The sequence below is a fragment of the Protopterus annectens genome, chromosome 3.part0 (genome assembly GCF_019279795.1).
Source record: "Protopterus annectens isolate FY-2018-M chromosome 3.part0, PAN1.0, whole genome shotgun sequence".
Classification (NCBI taxonomy): Eukaryota; Metazoa; Chordata; order Ceratodontiformes; family Protopteridae; genus Protopterus; species Protopterus annectens.
Window position 1 is genome coordinate 1,192,169,177 of NC_056731.1, and position 20,722 is coordinate 1,192,189,898.

Consider the following 20,722-nt stretch of genomic DNA (forward strand, 5'->3'; position numbering starts at 1 on the left):
CTCCAGACACTTTACCTCTAGCTCCCAGAAAACCTGACGGGTACTACAGAGTACCAGACTCTCAAGTTCCTCTTCCAGAATCCTTCTGTGAATCCAGAGACCATTTCCCAAGGACCAAAAGGCATTAAGGCTACTGCTGCCAAAAATCCTACCCATTCTGATAGAGATTCTAGAGCCTTAGACCGATGGGGTAAGAAGGTATACAGGTCTGCTACTTTGGCCATTAGGGCTTTAAATTGCCAGTTTCATATGTTCAACAGCATGTTATGGGGCTACTTAAACAAAATGATGTTGATTCCTGACTGTACTGAACACAAAGAATTGCAGGATTTAATGCATTCTGCAGAACAAGTTGGTAAACATACTTTGCAATGTGGTTTTGACGTCTTAGCAGCATCTTGGAGAGCTGCTGTCACTGGGTCTGTAATTAGAAGGCATGCTTGGCTTAAGTAACAAAACTTGCCAGATCATGTAAAAGCTAAGTTACTGGATGCTCCCTTGAACCAAGATGTCCTTTTTGGCAACAAAGCAGAAGTCCCCAAAAGGATGGAGGAAAAAGCTAAATCTATGCAAACTGTTAAAGATTTCCTACAAGTGCAGCCTCCCAGATTCAGTAGGCATTGGCCTTCAAAGAACTGGTCCTTTCCAGTCCAAACCCAGGAACAGCAGACCAACTAGGTTACAGTCTCAGGCTACGCACAGACCTAATCATTGGGGGCTCCCACTTTCAAAGCAAGGAGTAGTAAGCCACCCCCTATGGAAAAGTGGCACAATGACTTTACCTTAACCCTTCCAAGCCCTGCTCAACTACCAGCTCCCTTAGGAGGAAAGCTTGCCCTGCATGCAAAAAAACTGGGAACTCATTACCCAGGGCAAATGGGTTTTGAACATAGTTTCCCCAAGGATGCAGATTCCACTTGCACACACTACCAACCCCAAATGGTTGGCCAGACCTACCCCAAAATCAGTGGGTGGGAGGCCCAACAGCAGGTTATCTCTCTCCTCAATATCAGGGCTATTCAACCTGTCCCAGCAGAACAGAGGGGACCACGTTTATATTCAAGACTTTTTCTGGTACTCAGAAAAAAGAGATGAAAGTGAACCAAAATACCACGAATAAACAACCAGAAGTTCGCTGGAAACTCCAAATAAGGGCTCGCAACACAAACAGTTGAAATAGTTTATTGGATAACGCTCACAAATTCATACGTTTTCGACACCTTTCTGGTAGCTCCAAAATTCACAATGCTAACTTTGCAACATCTTCTTCCCATACTAGCCAAGGAAGACTGGCTGGCAACCCTAGACTTAAAGGAAGCTTACCTGCACGTCCCAATAAGGGAATCTTGCAAGAAATACTTACGCTTCAGGGCAGGCTCTATGCGCTATCAGTTCTCTGCACTTCCCTTTGGCTTATCTACTGCACCCAGAGTATTCACAAAGTGTCTAGCTCCAGCCATTGCATTTTGCAGGCAGATAAATATTCAAATTTACCCATACCTGGACGATTGTCTTATTCAGGCAGAAAGTCAGGACTTGCTATTGCAACACCTGGCATTCATAAAGAAACTTCTAACCTCTCTGGGGTACACCATCAACGAAAAAAAATCTCGCCTAGTACCCTGCCAACAGATTGTATTCCTGGGAGCAAGCTCGAACACACCTTCCCAGATGGCATTCCTCACTCCGGAGAAACAAGTTTATTTGACAACCTATTTCAAACTGTTGTCCACAAAACACCAGCTATCTGCAAGGAAAATACTGCAAGCCCTGGGGTTCATGGCCTCTTGCATTTTACTAATTCCATATGCAAGACTGCATATGAGGAAACTCCAATGATATCTAAAAAGCCTATGGTGTCAATATTTTCAAGACCTGGAAACAATGATTTCTATCATTCCTTATATGAAGACAGAGTTCCTTTGGTGGGCAGTGGCCTGCTACCACAACAAGGGACTCCCTTTCACTTTACCCCCTGCCGCCCAAACCTGAACAGACGCATCAGATTATGCATGGGGGGCTCACATGGCAGGGCAAATGGAACCCATGTCAGATGCACCTGCATATCAATCAAAAAGAAATGTTAGCTGTACAAAATGCTATGACAGCCTTCAAAGACCGTATTCTTCCAGGACAACTATTGGTAAAGACAGACACCACCACAGTTATGTGGTACATAACCAAGCAGGGGTGGACCCACTCGTACCCTCTCTGCAGACTAGCCATGGCTCTGTGGAACACATCCTTGAGCTACCAAGTACACCTGCAAGCTCAATTCCTGCTTGGCAAACTAAATTCACTGGCAGGCGACCTAAGCAGAAATCTCACGGACCCACACGAATGGAAACTAGAACCCAAAATGTTCAACCTCTTGAACAAATGGGGGACTCAAGAGGTAGACCTATTTGCCTCCCCTCAAAACTACCAATTGCACAAATTCTGCACAAGAACTCCCCACAGCGAAGCTTGGAAAGTGGATGCCCTGTCCTTCACCTGGGAAAGCCTCTCAGTTTGTCTTTCCCCCTCAGCCTCTCCTCTCGAAGGAAGATCAAACAGGACAAGCCATGGACAATACTGATTGCACCAGACTGGCCACGCCAGCACTGGTACCCCCTCTTGCACAGTACGACACTGCTACAACCATGGCACCTGCCTCAGACCCCTTCCCTGTTGTCCCAGCAGGCGGGTCAGATTCTGCACCCTCAGCTTCAAACCCTGAACCTTGCAGCCTGGCTAATTCCTTGAGCTCTTCCCTAGCATCCCTCAGTAAGCAGGTACTGGATGTCATTCTGGAGGCAAAGAGGTCTAGTACTAGAAAATCCTATGCTGAAAAGTGGAAAAAATACTGTTCCTGGAGCGTAGCTCAGGGGGAGATAGGTACAGTGGTGCCCCCAGCTTACCTCATATTCTACAGTACTTAGCAGAAATGTTCCACAAGGGCCTATCCTTCTCATCAATTAAAATTCCTTCCTCTGCCATTTCAGCACATTATTATAATACTGAGCCACCCCTCTTCTCTCACCCCTTGCTAAAGCAATTCCTTAGAGGGGCCAGAAATTTAAGACCCCCCCCCCCCTTGGAGAGCTACTACTCCAGCCAGTGACCTTAACTTTGTATTAGAAAAGCTCACTCTTCCCCCCCCTTTGAACCTGCTGCTACAGCAGAGTTGAAATTCCTTTCTTGGAAAACAGCCTTCCTTCTAGCCATTACTTCAGCTAGAAGAGTGTCGGAATTACAGGCCCTCATGGCAGTGGAACCCTTCATTATCTTCCATGTGGACAGGGTTTCCCTCAGGACTAATCCTTCCTTTATGCCCAAGGTGGTGTCTTCTGTGGCCCTAAATCAGTCCATTCATTTGCCTACTTTTTTCCCTAATCCACAAAACAAAGGGGAAGGAATACTGCACTCTCTGGACGTGCACAGACTACTTAGGCTTAGTGCTGTCCAAATAGAATCTAAACAGCTGCAAGGGCAGAGGGGAAGGCTATTTCAAAGCAAACCATTTCCAAATGGATAGCCCATTGCATTCATTTCTGCTACAAGCACCATGGAAAACCTACCTCACAAGGGGATAAGATCACATTCCATCAGGGCTGCATCTACCTCTGCGGCATTTTTGAGAGGGGTACCTACCAGGGACATCCTAGAAGCTGCTACCTGGAGCTCTGTACATACCTTCACCAAGCATTACCACTTGCCTATCTTTTCTAAATCCAGAGCTGGATTTGCCATTGCAGTCTTGCAGGGATTAATAGCTGGCCCTAATGCTCTTTAACTGCCTCCACCCTTCCTTAGCTTTGGGAATCGACCCAAATGTGATGACTGCAACAGTAAAACATGAAGAACATAGTACAGTTGTGTGCACTTACCATAAATGTAGATGTTAGAGTGTATTCACTGTTGCAGTCCTGGTTACCGTCCCTCCAGCCCCCTAACTTCTCTTGGCTCTACCTTTCCTTCTTGTTTGGCATGTATTATATGGTTTACATCCAATTGGTCGCACGACCAAAGGTCGATCCGGCAGAATTCCGAACCGAATTGTCGAATCTCGGACTCCCGAATGCTCATAATGTCGCACGCAACATCGAATTCAAAAGTCCGGATTGCACACCCACCGCAACAAGCGCTACCATGGGTCAAGAGGGGGTGTAGTAGCCTGGCCAGCATTCGGTAATCTTGGGTTCGTCCGCAGCTTTGACATTCCGCAGTCCTGGCGTTCTGCTTTCAGCATTTTCGTGTTCGGTCATCGGCTGTACGAGCAAATGCATGTACACCATATTATATCATGTGTATTTGCTTTTTGCTGGGGGTGTACCATACCATGTAATTGCTTCCTATTGTTGGGGCACCTGACATCTGGGGCAAGAAAAACTGATGTAATGGCGTCTGCTGCATGTTTTATACCCCTGACGTAAAGGAAGAAGCGACAGCATGTGACGCAGAAATCCAAAGACTCTGGTATTCAGGCCGGCTGAGAGCTACCTGCAGGCAGATAACCCAAATGTGATGATTGAAACAGTGAATACACTTGAACAACTACATTTATGGTAAGTGTACACAACTGTACTTTTCAGGGATTTCTTCTCTGACAAACCCTATCAGCTCCTCTGAGAAGTCGTCTGGCTGCTTTTCTGTGGAGGCATTTGGGGGGCACTTAGAAACCTGGGCATCTATCACAACAGATTCCTGAGTACAGATGATAATTTCCAGAGGTTATTTCATACCACTTTCTCAAATTCCCCCATAAAAATGAGGAAGATCCCTGATGTTCCACCCAAGCAGAGGAATGCAGCAGCTCTGGAAATAAGAAAGCTGCTAAAAAGAGTCATCCAGACCAGATTGGATCCAGAATTTACTCAAGATTCTTTTAAGTGACAAAGATGGGGGGTTTGAAACCCATTCTGGATGTTCGTAGGTGTGTACTAGGCTAATGGCCTTTACAAGCCTAGCCCATAGAAGTTCCCTGGCATTGTGCCACCCGTCATTAGTTCCCCGTGCCTCTATCAAGTGGAGCCACTGGAGTGATCGGCAGATTAAATCAATATGTAAACTATTCAAAGTTCCAGATGGTCATGGTTCAGTCTGTTGTACCCCTTTTTATGAAAGGGCAATTGGATGTGCTTGACAGAGCTTCAGGATTTGTACTATTCCATCAAAATGAACAGGTGCTCCAGAAGATATCTCTGCTTCTGCCTGGGAGATGGTCATTATCAATTCAGAGCACTGCCCTTTGGTCTCACCACAGCCTTAGGGTGTTTACCAAATGCAAGGCAGTGTTAGCAGCTCACCAGTACTGCTAGGATTCTGAGTGTTTCCGTATCTAGATGATTGGGTCCTTATTGCTCTGACCAGGCATCTGTTTGTCCAAGGAAAGGACTACTACCTACAGTTGTGCCACCATCTGGGCATTGCAGTCAACTACAGTAAATCACATCTTATTCCTAGAGTTCATAAGTGCTCATCTAGATGCACTCTGAGTCCCAGAGCTCAGATAAAGTTCATCTCTCATTTCTCCCCTCCATAACAACTAGTCTTGTAAGGCTTATAGTCCATGATAGTAGTGATTCTAGTCCCACTGGCCAGATATCTTATGCAGATTCTACAATAGACCCTGTAAGTTCAGTGGTGTATTTTTCAACAATGTTTATGTACTCCAGTCAGGATTACGCAAGTTTGCAAGGAACACCTCTTTTGGTGGATCCTTTCAAATGAAATTTCTCAGAGCTGTCTTTTGCTTTACCTCTCCAAGTAGCCACTGGGACCATAGATGCCTCCCATCTGGGGTGGAGCATTTCTAGGGAAGGACAGTCCAAGGTATGTGATCCCCTTGAGGCCAGTTTGTATATCAGTGTCCTGGAGATGAGAGCTGTCCTAGCGTTGTAGGCCTTTCAAGATGCTCTCCCCTCCGGGACAATTGAGATCCAGTCAAATGATGCGTCTGTGGTTTGGTACATCAACAGACTGGTAGAACCGGATCTTATCCTCTTTGTCGCAAGGCAATGAGAGTGTGGCAGTGTGTGATATCGTCCAGTTGTTTTATCGTAACACACACACTGGGGAAATCCCAGTGTGCTTGCAGACTAAGCAGGTTCATTCTAATGCCACACGAGTGGTCTCACATTCTAAAAAGTGGCAGAATTTTCCATCGATGAGGCCAGCCATGTTGTGATCTCTTTGCCCACCCCCCCATCAGTCAACAACTGCAGCAGGTTCCTCACCCTGATCCCCCCACTGGGGGAGTCTCTGAAACATAATCTAATTGACAATTGGCCCCCTGGTCTCCTTTATGCTTATCCCCCATTACTTCTACTCACCAAGTTTCTGGAGAAAGCCTACTGGTTAAAGAGCTCAGTAATAGTCATTGCACCCTTTTGGCCTTGTCAAATCTAGTTTTTTTTTCTGTAGCCTCCCTTTCTGCCCTAATCTCTGTAGTCCTAGATTTTTAGCATCCAGCCCCAAAAAAGGGGATAGCTTCTCTATCATCAAAGTCCAGCTGACCACCATTTCTAATTTTCATTCTGGTGAAAGTCATGCTTCATTGGCTTTTAAGTTGTGCAAAACTTTTCTGAAAGGCACCTTTTCACTGGACCCCCAATCAAGGACCCTACTCTTCTTTGTGACTTGTCAATTCTATTTGAACCTTCTGCCAAGTCAGTGATAGGTACATCATGAGAGCAAGGAGGCACTCAAGTGATTCAGAATAGGTGAAGTTGCTGGGTCGGATCTGCCTGCAGTATCCCACAGGTTGAAGTGGATAGATGAAGGATAATGCAGATCCAGCTTTATGGTAACTATACAACCTTCATTTTTTCCTTTCACTGAGCTTTCAGATAGCGAAAACTGCAATAAATAGACTGAAGAGGCTGTGTTGATGGAACTTGAAGGAAAAAGACTCCTAGACCTTCTCTGCAGGGAGTTGTGTTCCATGCATTACTATTACAACTGATTGAGAGATCAACAGATCTGAGGACAAGTTTTATGCTTGGATTGCCCATGTTGGTAGTCTTAACTATAATAGATTTCATCTGTTATATTAGTTTGTTTTTATATCTTAAATGATAAATCATTCATTTAAGACACCTTTATTATTTTTTTTTATCAAGCAAGTATGTGGATACTTGCTGTCTCTGTTAGTAGTTCCTAGTACCGATAGGAGTTTTAATTTATTTGTGCTCCGTTTCCTCTATTATATAGGAAGCTTTTGTTCCACATGTGTAACTTCATACTGTTCCACTAGGAAAAGTGAAGCTAGATAGATGCATTATAGTCTGCCCTAGTTCTCTTGTGGCAGTTCAGTCATGTTTCCTTTTCAGCTTTCGTTTGGAGCATCTTTTTTTTTTTTTTTTTAAGCTAATTTACAGCTAACTTGAAGGAGGGAAGGGGTTTTCTATTACATTTTAAAAGCATGAGAGTCTTTGACACTAAAGGAGAAAAGAAGTATGAAAAGTGATTTCTTTCCATCTGTTGCGTCCCAACTCTCACATGCTGAATAATTCAGCTGGTGCAATATAAAGGGATTAGAAGACCTCCTTTACATTTGGTTCTAATGGTGAAGGTATGATCTTATTAATGACCCATTACTTCCGGGTAAGTGTTTCATCAGGTTACTGCTGTTTGTTCCCATCACCTTGAGTAACTGTCTTTGTGTTTGGCCTGCTGTGTGTTCACCATAGGAAATGATTACGTTATAGTCCTCTGTTTAATTGAGATTTAGTATCCTATTATAGAATATACTCTAGGGTAATGATACGAAGAGTGATCTGTACTTGGATCCACATGCTTTGGACTGCTCTCCCCTGAAACTACTCCTCACATCCCAAAGAGGAGGCATCCGTGGTCATTGTGGTGCCTGGCAGTGAGAGACTGAATTGTATCCCAGAGGACGCAAGCTTTTCCAAGGGTTCTGGAATGTTAAGGCACTTAAAGGTTGCCTTGACAACTAATTCTTCATAATCCTCGCTGTACACTGCAGTTCTGCCATGAGATTTTTTTTTTGATAGTTGACCCCTTTTTTCTTTGATTTAATAGTCCCAGCTGTTTAATTTTCATTTTCTTGTGCCTCCCTGTAGTCTTGCATAAGAGTCCCAGAGTTTCTGTATTCCTGAATGAAATCTTGATGAGTGTTGAGTTTTCTACATTTTGAAATTTGTAATTCCTAGTTTATTACCTGGAGTAGATAGTGAATGGTGCCTCAGAGTGCCATTTGTGCTGTGGTGGTCTGTGTATTTGCTACATTTTCTTAAATGTATCTATTTTTCATTAGGCTTCATGAAGAAATACTCGACTTTGTTGATTTCATATCGCCAAGTCCTGAAGAAACAGCAATGAGAATAGAGTTGGTGAAAAAAGTAAAAGCCATTATCAAAGGACTTTGGCCTTCTGCTGAGGTAAGTGAAGAATTGAACATTTAATCATGGGAACATTATAACAAGCTACATTCTTGAGGCCATAATAATGGCCTTAATATTTTAAAGGTACAGAGAACCAAACTGTGCATATGCTTAAGTGTATGAACTTTGTGCACTATCGTAAAAAGGTCTGAAAAGAGCAGTGAAAAAAAAGCAGAAGTATTGAGAGGATTTTTCTCCCCTTCATAATTTACTGATTGATCATTCCATGTGTGCAGGTGTGAGCAACTTTGGCTATAAGATTTTTTTCAGTAACTTTCACTACGCAAATTAATAAGGTAATATTCCTTAGGTGAAAAGCTATAGAAAGTCCTTTCTGTCTGAAAAAATGTTCAGTTTGTTTAAATACCATAATGTAGAGACTTTGCATACAAAGTGATGTAAATCCTGTGGCTAAATTGTTTTCTAGTGCCTTGGTTCTTTAAGTTTGCAGAAGTTATTAGATTGTTAAAGTATATTTGGTGGTCCCCAGAGTACTAAAAATTTGGGGTATAAACCTGTGTATGTACACAGTTATCCATGTATGCATAATGCCTAAACACAGTCTGGATTGACATAATAAATGAAAGCTCTGGTGAGTGCTAAGTGATTATTCCGTTACCTCATGGCATATATTTCATTTATTATACCGTGAATCCCTGTATATTACATGTTATGTGTTTATTTATAATAGCTGCATCCTGTTATCCATTTATTTCAGTGATTAGGTATTGGACTTCAATTGGTGTACAGCTTTAGTAGAGTACTTTGGTTTTCTCAATGAGAGCTGTGGTTGGAGCTGCTGTACTATGCTTGGCTTACAAGGGGTGATGAGATGGAACAGTAATTTATTTTCCCATTTTTTTTTTCAAGCTTTTTGTTTTCAGCTCCCCCTCATTCTCCCTTTAGCAACTGTGAAGATGGCAATCTCAATCCTTATGCCTCCCTAACACATGACCTAACTGTGTGTTTGTGTGTGTGTGTGTGTGTGTGTGTGTGTGTATATGTATATATATATATATATATATATATAAAACACACACACACACACCATATTAAAACTTCTGCTGTGGCAGTAACGTTGTAACGGTAAGTACTTTGTTCTCCAGATCCTGTAACTAGATATTTAGGAGTTCTAATCTGATAGTTGAGGGTTGTAATGTGATAGCAGTCAACTTGGGTGTGTGTTCATTCAAGTAATATTTTATACCCACCAGGAAAAAGTATACAACTAACTCAAAAAACAAGACATCCTGGTGGAGTCACTGCATCACTATGCTGTATAACAGGAGGAAAAAATCATAGCAAAAAATTGAGGTGAAGTGCTCGACAGGATAAGAGTACTCTCATCGAACTAAACAAACAACTTGGAGCATAAATAAAGTCTACCAAAGCCAAATTTGAGGTAAATTTGGTCTCCCATCACAAGGACAACCACAAGGTATTCATTAGCCATGTCCTCAACCTCAAAGGTGATGCACAGTTGTGTGCAGAGCTCATTTTAAGTGGAGCCACCTGTACTGAGCCAGGACATATAGCAAACCTACTGGCCGACCATTTCATCTCCAACTTTACCCCTCTCTCCCATCAGCCTTCCCTCAGGAAATACCATCAAATTGAACTCCCCTTGCTATCGCTAGGGAATAGGTCCTTTATGGTTTCTGAGGCCAAGAACAATGGGACCAGACAGTATCCTGGATGCCTTCTAAATAGCATTAAACGTGGTCTGTCAGGCTCTTTGGATTTTCTGTTTAACTGCAGCCTCCAAACAGGCTTTGTGCCTCATGGATGGAGAACAGCAACAGTCATCCCTCTGCACAATAGTGGGCTGTCTACAGACCTACAAGTCTCACTAGTCTTGTATACAAAGCTATGGAAAAAAGAATCATGGAAACCATCAGTAATAACCTAGGAAACCTCCACTCCAGACAGTGACCCCAGCCTAATTTGGTTTCATCAAGGGCAGGTCATGCCTACTCAACCTGATGGACTGAGAAGGTCACTAAAGCAATGAACGAGGGCAGAATGGTTCTGACCTGGCCAAAGCATTTGACACAATCCCTCACTCTGGCATTGTTGACAAACTTTAGTTGGGTACAAACCCTTATGTCACCTGGTGGGTAGCCAATTGGCTCACTGACAGGGCCCTGGAAGTTAGAATTGGGAAGTCCACCTCTACAAAGAGGCCAGTCACAAGCGGAATCCATCAGGGACTGATCCTGGGACCGCTCCTTTTTGCATTTACTTCTTTGAAGTAAAGGCCGATGTGAGTGGCCTCTGGCTGACTAAATTTACAGATGAATACAAATCAGGAGCCGTCATTGAATTCCTCGCAAATGTTCTCCAGGAAGGGCTGAGACAACTGGCGCCAGACATGGACTAAAAGTAAATGCCAAGAAATGTATAATGGTATCCTTCAGGAAGTTATCCACCCCTGGAAACTATCATATTGACAGCACACCCCTAAGAGTTAATATTCAGGGACTTCGGGACACACACAGATTATAATCTAGCGTTTGTTCATCATGTGTCTACAGTAATGAGGAAATCATTCTTTGTTGTGCAACTTATAAATAAAAGGTATAATATGTAGGTCCAAAGAAGTAATTGTTTCACTGTAGTTAGTCAGCATTCATCAGACCTATCATTGAGTAGAGTGCCCCTTTTGGTATGTACCTAACAAGGCATATCCAACAATTAGAACATCCACAGACGTTCCTCACTAAAAGAATACAGGGCATAAGTAACATTCTACGTAGACTGCCTCAAGGGCCTATCCCCATTTTCTGTCTCCTACAGATTGCTGAGGGGAGATTTATGCCTGCCATACAAGGCATTGTCAGACCCCACTCTCTGACCTGCTGCATATCAGCAAAACAAACAGCACCAGAACTACCCGTTCTAAAGACTTAAACTTACCTGTGATATGAATAGGACCTGCTGGAGAGAGAGGTATGTATCCCAGAGACTACCCATTCTGTGGAATAGGCTCCCTGTCCATGTGAAACAGAGTTCCTCGCTAAACTAATTCAAGTGCAACTTGGACAATTGGATGAGGCACAGGAAATTCATCCCTGGTTTGGCACCTGTATCTCTAATAGACATTGGCAGCCTGTAAATGGTTCATCTCCCAAGCCCCTGCTTTAACATACAAAGGTACTCAAACTTGTCAGAGATTTGGGATGCATGGCTAGGCTTAAAAAGGCCCTTGTGGATGTTAGCCTAGTAAGTAGCTATGAACCTAGTGTGTGTGTGTGTGTGTGTGCGTGTGTGTGTGTGTGTGTGTGTGTGTGTAGGTTTACCATAAAAATGTCCATTGCACATCTATAAATGTGCGTACTGTCGACACCTTTACTCAAAATCCATAATGCAGATTTTTCAGAATGTCTTAAAAACAATGAATGTCTACCTTTCTGACAGTTCTACACCTAAAAAGAAGTGCTAACATGGGTCAAAAAGGGGGCAAGATTTTGCAGTTCGGAATATCGGTGTTAGACATTTTCAGCAGTCGCAGATTAGAGTTCGCATTAGTAGTGGTGTCTATTTGCAGTAGACCTTTTGATGACAAACTGTATATATGCATGTATGTCTGTAGATATAATATGTTGTGTCTTTTGGCTTTTCCCGGTTAGGGGTCACCACAGCAGAACTCCGGTCCACTAATGGTTGGCAGTTGATTTTTTACGTGCTGAGTTGCCAGCCCTAATGCACAACCTTTAACGAAGGTACTCCCATTCATGCATGTCTCCACGCAGAAGACGCTTTAGCTGAGAGTTGCACCGGTCAGCGTCTTACTGTGAGGCGACAATGCTACCGCAGCACCAATATATAAAACATGTATGCACACATTACTTGTATAAATGTGTGTGAATATATTTTGTAAGTATACATTTATTTTGAATAAAGTGTGAGTTTACAGGTTGTAGAGTGGGGATCTCTGCCCTTTAACTTCCCCATTGCTATGAAGTGCAGTACAAATGTCACATATCCAGTTAAGATCCTTGCCCCATAATTGGGCATCTTGGAATAGGGTTTGTTAGAGCTCAATACTTCTGGATTGGTAACATTGTGTGTTCCAGCATTCTTTTTTTTTTAATTTGTATTCAGAAGTATAATTCTAAGTGATTTCCATGGGCATTTTAAATTACTGATCTATGCTTTTATTTTCACAGCTTCACTCAAGTGGTGCTATGTTACTAACAGTAATGCCTGCTTTGTTTTATAGTTAGTTAATTCTCCATTGTTACAAAGTACATTGCAAAATATCTGAGCTTTGGACAGAGAGGTACAATTCAGAGTATAGGTTTTGTCACATAACTGGCCTTACTGCTGGGGGAATAAAATGGGTGCATCGCCCTGGGCACCAGACTTCTTTGCTACACCTCTGAGTGTAGTTATCACCTTATCCTCGGGTCAAGTTTCGGTTTCAGTTTATTTCAGTATAGGTTGATAGAGTAGTGTAATTTTGAGTTCATAGCTAAGCACTATGCAATCTGTCTGTATTACAAGCTTAGCCAAAACACCTGTTCAAAGTTTGAAAGGAAAACAAAAAAAAACCCGGCAGGAACAAGAAACGGCGCTTTATTGTAAAATAAATAAGCACTTTAGTTTGACAAATATCAAACTACTTCAGACAAACATACAGTGGTTAAAAGCACAAGTACAATATATACTTCACTTAACCAATCCTCACTGCCAAAAGCATACACATGACAACCAACTAAACCATCATGTGATCACTATGAAATCGTAACTGAATGAATGTAAAATGAATAAATACCAACATAAATAACATTACCTTACAAAAAACTAAATTTGTATACTTTAAAAATAAAGCCAGTGTAATATATATTCAAAAAGATATTTTTGACTGTATAAAATAATTGGACCAACGTCACCTAGTTAGACTCCTATGCTTCAATACACAAATCAAAGAACAAATATCATTGAGCCCAGGCAGTCTGTGAGCATCACACCTCAACTGCCTTAATAATTCAAGTAGTTCAAGTTTTAAGGGGATAGGACCTCTTCTCATGTCTTTTTGAACTTGGTCAATAACTCGAAACAAAAAAGAATGACCAGGGATTCTGGCTGACATGAAAAGCTTAGTGCATTGTCAAATGTCATTGCATTCTTCAGAAGAACCACCGCAAGAGCAATCAGTTGATGTTTTTGCCATTTCACCTTTGTTTATAATGCTCTTTAGTAGTGATGCCCTTGCTATTAAATAAATCATTGTAAAAATTGGGGATTGATTAGTTCTGATGATGCTTTCCATTTTTGGAAGAGTTTCAACCTAAATTTGTTTTTAAGAAGGGTTTTAATTTAAAGAATTTTTTACAGGTTAATCATAAAAGTTCCCTCAAAAAATCCAGGAATGTTTAGGTGTGAGACTTGCCCACACTGTAGAGACACAGATGCAAGGAGTAGATTTTTGATAATCAGATATGATACTAAGGGTAGGTTTAATTGTAAGTTGTCTAGTGTGGTTTATTTGGCTAAGTGTACAGCCTTTCCAAGTTTCTATATTGGAAAAACCTGATAGGAAACTTAGAGAGTGGCTGTACAAGCATTTATATAGTATCAGAAAATTGAAGTTGGACAGTGCACTAGGTTTTCATATCGGCCAGAATCCCGGTCATTCTTTTTTGTTTCGAGTTATTGACCAAGTTCAAAAAGACATGAGAAGGGGTCCTATCCCCTTAAAACTTGAACTACTTGAGTTATTATGGCAGTTGAGGTGTGATGCTCACAGACTGCCTGGGCTCAATGATATTTGTTCTTCGATTTGTGTATTGAAGCTTAGGAGTCTAACTAGGTGAGGGTCCATTTATTTTATACAGTCAAAAATATCTTTTTGAATATACATTGCACTGGGTTTATTTTTAAAGTATACAAATTTAGTTTTTTTGTAAGGTAATGTTATTTATGTTGGTATTTATTCATTTTACGTTCATTCAGTTACAATTTCATAGTGATCACATGATGATTTAGTTGGTTGTCGTGTATGCTTTTGGCAATGATTGTTTAGGTGAAGTATATATTGCACTTATGCTTTTAACCATTGTATGTTTGAAGAAGTTTATTTGTCAAAAGTGCTTATTTATTTTTTAATTAAGTGCTATTTCTTGTTCTCATTCCTGACTTTTTTTGTTTACCTATTCAAAGTTACTCACCAGTATCATGGAGGGCAAGACAAGATGAACTTCAGTTATCTAGGTTTTCTTTGAAGGTAGCAGGGATGCTTCTCTGCTTTATATGTAGCAGAGGTTTATTCCAAACAGGTGGGGAAATGTTGGGATACGATTCCTTTGTAACAGTGTGTCTTACCTGTCAAATGTTTTGTTCTTTTAACCAGCTATTTGAGGTAACTTTTTTTTTTTTTTTCTGTTAAGGAATAGAAGGGCAAAGAACATTGATCTTGAATGGCTGGAAAGGCTATACACACCTGCATGGAAGAGCCTATAAGGGCCCGAATACAGAGAGAGAGCTGCCAGTTTGTCCCGTTAACTTATATTTTTGAGGCCACTGATCTTTTTGGCTATGAATATCTGATACTTCTCAAGTTGAGTGAGACAGATACGTGCCAAAAAGTGCGGTATTGTGATGTTTCCTCTCTGGACCAGTAATCAAGAAGCCTAAATCCTTACCACTGACACTGGAGAAGGATGTTCACTTGTGAAAAAAAAAACACCCAGTATTTATGGACGTGGCTGGCTGTATCGAGCACAATTTCCCTTAACACCACACAGGGAACACACACAGCCTAAGGTCTGGGTTTCTCTCTGTCTCTCCCTAGGTCCCCAATAAGGCCCCCACTGGCACAGCTGCATAGTTAATTCCTCAGCCAAGTCCTCCACCACTTTCTCTCTATGAAACCAGTGCTTTGTGTGTCTTCTCCAAGTAGCTGACACACATACTTTGAGATTTGAGTGGCCACAGAGTCACCAAACAGATACGAGCACTCTCAAAGTTTAAAATATTGTCTAAAGGACCAGCCACAATGAAAAGTTTAAATATATTTAATAATAAACATGAAAATACTATATCTGTTTACAATAAACACCAGAGTTTCAACCACAGGAAATATTAAAATAACACGGCTGAATAGATGCACACAGATTCTGAAAAACGGTACTTAACTAATCTGACTAAAGAGTTACTACTCCCTGATCACTCAGAGCACAGCAAAATGAAGTAGATGAGTGAGCCTTCTATGTCAGATTTCCAAAACAGAGTGCCCTGAGACTTCAGTCTCAGCTAGTATTAAAACATTATTGTCCTAAATTACAGAATGACATGACATACATCTGGTTGTCTGACTTCTGGTTCCCATGCAACCCTCCTTGGCTAGAAGCAGTCAGGATTTATCACATGGGGGTCAATAACACAGAGACGCACAGACCCACAGAGAGAGACACTTGCTGAGATCTACTGCAGCTCCTGGAAGTCATAAAAACATAAAACACTTCCACTCTCACCACAGGAGCTAATAAGCCATACTTCTTGCAGATATTGTGTCTCTGGCTTTATTAAAAAAAAAACTGTGAGATAACATCTTTATGGCCTTGGCCAAGTAATTTAATTTCTTACTATTTTCCAAAGCTAGCTGGAGCTGAGCTTTTTAACCTCTTATCTTCCAGTATCCTCTGTTAACATATATCTAATTCAGTTAACAGTACAGTCAGGACCCACTGTTGGTAGATTTTTAACACGAGCAGCTTCACAAATACATTTTTAACACAAGCATCTGTATAAATCATTGTGATATACAAATGACATAATTCATAAAATTCCAGCTAGCTGTGCTGGCATATGTTAAACATATATACTGCCCTCCTCCTGGCATAGCTGACAATAGCTCACATTGTCATAGTTATATTCAGTAATGTGTCTCTGAGATATGAGTAAATGAAAATTAAGACGACTTTGAATCTTTTGGAGATTCCTTGAGAAATTAGTGAGCCAGACAGAAGACTTTCTGAAATACTACAGAGGTATGATGGTCAAATGGCAAGGAATTAACAAGTGTACCTAGATCTTTTGAGTGTGTCTGATTGGAGGGATGTCACCTGTATGGCAAATAGGAGAGGACCCAGCCCTGAGTGGCATGGTACACCATTAGTAAAGTAACATTTTTGCTTTTAGAAGTGGCACCTGTAACTCTAACCACGTGGGTTCTGTTAAGCAAGCAGTTAGCTTATCCCACCACACATCATAAAGGATACATGTTCATATTCAGTCTGTATTTAAACCCTACATAGGAAATGGTGTCAAAGGCCTTGGCCAGGTCCATATACGCTGTATGCACTGCATAACCACTATCGATTGCTTCAGTTTCTTTAGCAAAGAAATAATTTGTGTTTAGAGACAAGACCTTCCTTTGATACAGATGAATTAATGAGGGTCCAGGGTTAAGAGATTTTCAGAGTCTTAAGTTAATGAGATCTGAGTTCATATGCTTTATTGGTTTACATATGATAGTGAGATTAGTAGGCCTATAGTTATAAGTGTCTGTGGCTGGGCCACCCTTGTGTAATGACCTTACAGTGGCTGTTTTCCAGCCTTTTGGATAGGGTTCATATAGACGATATTTGGCACTGTGATAATCTGTTAACCTAGCATGTTATCACTGCTCTTCGCTTTTGAGAAGGATGAGGCAAATTGTAATTAAAGGGGTTAGCTGAGATTGTGGATCTGTGGAATAGCTGCAACTGTGAGCAGAATAAAATTTACACTTCTTTCTGCTGCTCCCGTTAGGGGTCGCCACAGCGGATCATCCATTTCCATTTCATCCTGTCCTCTGCATCCTGCTCTGTCACACCAACCACCTGCATGTCCACTCTCACCCCATCCATAAACCTTATCTTAGGCCTTCCTCTTTTCCGGTTTCCTGGCAGCTTCATCCTTAGCATCTTTTTCCCAATATACTCTGCATCCCTCCTCAGCACATGTCCAAACCAACGTAATCTTGCGCCTCTGGCTTTGTCTCTAAACCTTCCAACCTGGGCTGACCCTCTAATATACTTTCTCATAATCCTGTCCACCCTCATCACACCTAGTGCAAATCGTAACATCTTTAACTCTACCACATCCAGTTCTGACTCCTGCCTTTTTGTCAGTGCCACTGTCTCCAACCCATATAACATAGCTGGTCTCCCTACCCTTTTGTAGACCTTCCCTTTCACTCTTAGTGGTACTCGTCTGTCACAAATCACTCCTGACACTCTTCTCCTTCACACTAAATTATTAAAATAGGATGTTTGCTATCTTTGGTTCAGAGTGCTGTATTATCATGGACTAGCTCTGAACATTGTTGGTGCTGGCTCTTGATATAATACAAATTTTCATAATTATTTTTTGTTTTAGTGACCATTTTAAGTTCAGCTTTTGTTTTGAGCTTCTTAGCGGATTCCATTAATTTTTTCTACTAAATTGCTTAATTGCCCTTTAGGAAGGATGAGACCTTTTTATAAGCATTAGGCAAGCTTTCTCTTGTTTTGAAGATATGATTGTTATATTTATGTGCTTTGTAGTGCTAGTGTATTTTAGTTGAGTTTATTTTTAATGTGTTTTTGTACTTCACTCTGGCTGATTTTTTTAAACATAGTTTTTTTTGTTTTATGCTTTTTATTTTACATGGTTGCATGTGTTCAGTTTACTTCAGGTGGCGGTGTGTGTGTTTTGGTACTGGATTGTTTTTTGCTAAGGTTATTTCCCACTGAACTGAATGGGCGAGATAGATTGATTTTTATTTTTGTTTTAAATTTTAATATCCTAATAGCTGTACTTTTCTGTTTTGTGGTTGGATGTTGTCTGGTTGAGTTGTATTTTGGGGATGTTTAGTGCTTATTTTTATTTATTTATTTTTGTATGTGATTTAAGGTCTGTGGGAGAAGCAGGTCTAGTTACTTTTGTTAGGATGATATTGTATAGGTATTTTAATAATTAGATGTACTGTGTTCAATAATATACAATATCAGCAAGGAAAACTTAACAGATTGCTAGCTACCCATGTATCGGTTATGTTTTACACATCGGAAAAAGCTGGTACAGTCCACCTTAGACCTCGGTCACTCACAGATGTTAATTATCACTGCTGCCATATCCTATGGTTTGTATCTTGCCATGGATGTAGTAACTAGCCAGTTTCTATGAGTTTTCATCCCCTCCCTCACTGTCACTCTGGATGCTTATTGGAGGGTGCTGCATAAACAGCCAGTGCAACTAAAATGTTCAGTACTTTCTTGCCACCTCATGTAAATGCATCTCTGAGGCTCTTCAGTTACAGCATGGATACTTAACCCTGAGCCTGGTGTTCCTTTCTCCAGCATACCTAAAAAGAAAAGTAGCTAAAGCCAAGCCCTTTTCCGTGGTTCAAGCTCAGACAATGCTTCTGCTGACAGTAGGCGAGACTGCAGCGGCCATTGCTGGTTCCTCAGACTACTTAGTTTCCTTGAATCCCTCTGGTGTGGCCCTGCTGGCCATTATGGACTGTAGTGTCATCCTCTTCAGCTGTTCCAGTGTCCACTGTGGGCATGGGAGAACCATCCCTTTTAGATATTGGAGATACCCTTGGAGGGACTTCACAGGGTGTCCAGGGAAAAGAGACCTTTTGCTCAGGATAATATTCCTTCTCCTTCTCAGTCTTTTTCAAAGGATGTCCTTAGAAAGAAGAAACAGAAGGTTGATCATTGTGACCATAAATAGATAGTTTCTGTGGGGAAAAGCAATTGTATTACCTTAGCTAGGAGTCCATTGCAGACTTTTAATTCTGGGTGTCATGTGCCTAATTCTACCTTTGTCCAGTGCTCCAGTGGAAGAGGGTATTGGTTCAGATGATTCTGACGTAGATTGAGACAGGGTTATTTCACCTGAGGGCTCCATAGGCCAAGACCATTAGACATCCTGAATTTGAACTTGTGGAGAGAGACTTTTTTTCCGAGTCTGTCTCCAGACTTTAGGATGTGTTTTCTCGGGAACAGGTGGATGTTCCCTCTGAATTAGACAGATATAATTTATTGGCATAAGAAGCCCTGCACACTTCACCCATTCCTCCTATTCTGCCAGTCTACGAGAATGTTTTTAATGATGCTTGTAATGTTCCCTGACTCTTGGTCATTGGAACTAAAAAAGGCAGATCATTTGAGAAACTTTATACAATTTAACACACACCTTTTCTCATCTTACAACAGACCCAACAGCTGTCTTACCTAATGCTGTTAATGTGAACAGGTGCCTTATCACACCTAACCCAGTTCCTGGAGAAAAAGAGGGTAAATTTCTGGACAGATTGGGTATGAGAGTTTAGTATTTCTGTACTTTGGCCTTCAGAATCCTAAATTACCAGGGCAATATGCAGAAATGTATACTTGAACATGCTAATAATTTGAGAGAATTTGCTGATTCTCAGCTTCCTGATTTGGGTGGTCTTTGAAAAAGGTTGTGACTAATTTGTCTCAAATATCTGAACTTGCCTTGAAAAGTGTTTGATTATGCTGGCAATGGTTGTAAGGCTTCTACTTCAGCCACAATCTTGAGAAGATGTGTCTTTGTACGTAACCAAGAGTTTTCATATGACTTGATCAGAAGTCCTGACGTCCCATCCAGAGACAGCTTTTATTTGAGCTTCTACTATGTAAGTGCTCAAAGAATGGGATGAGAGAGGTAAATTATTGCAGGGAGTTTCTAGGATTTTTCAGGTCCCAAAGATGTCCTTCAAGGATGCATCTGCAGTCCTTACAAATGGGTTGTCCTGTCGTCAGGCAGCCCTTCGGTCGGCCGGATTCCAAAGTCTGGGTCTGGCCTCGGCTGGTGTCGCACTTCACCCGACGTCATAGCTGCAGTTCTTCGGGTATAAAGGCATCAGCCGACGCCATTTTCCTCAGTCTTTCTTGCCGCGTGGCGCCCGAAGCAGAAGCTGTTCGCAAGTGCCGGTCAGTCAGAACCAGAGATTACTACTACCGAATACTACTACGAAGACTTCTAAAAAGCTAAGTACCCCGTTGGGGACTCTTTCTTGCCTCAGCCGATGTCAGAAAAAGTGAATAACTGTTTAACTTGTGGGAAACAAATACCTCATAAAGATTTCCACTCTTACTGCTTACCCTGTTTAGGCCCGGACCACGATGTAGCAGCTTGTCTAGCCTGTGCTTCTTTTAACCGGCGGACGCTTAGACGTCGGTCTGAATTTGCCGAGGAGTTTTTCGGCTCCGATTTTGCTTATATTATGCCATCGGATCCTCCGACTACGCAAATGTCTAAAAAGCGCAAGGAAAAGGACCGACACTCGCGGCCCGCGGCTTCGGCCGAAACCGCGGTTAAGCCAACCGCGA

The 20,722-nt window shown here is 41.6% G+C and overlaps 1 protein-coding gene across 1 annotated transcript in view; it reads left to right on the plus strand.

Moving 5' to 3' along the window:
* The window catches only part of TENT4A (terminal nucleotidyltransferase 4A), a 1,710,012-nt gene that overhangs the window by 75,709 nt on the left and 1,613,581 nt on the right, over nucleotides 1–20,722 (plus strand). Inside the window, exon 2 of the mRNA XM_044065408.1 lies at nucleotides 8,264–8,391. Within this exon, the coding sequence (XP_043921343.1) occupies nucleotides 8,264–8,391 (128 nt within the window). The remainder of the gene's footprint in view (nucleotides 1–8,263; nucleotides 8,392–20,722) is intronic.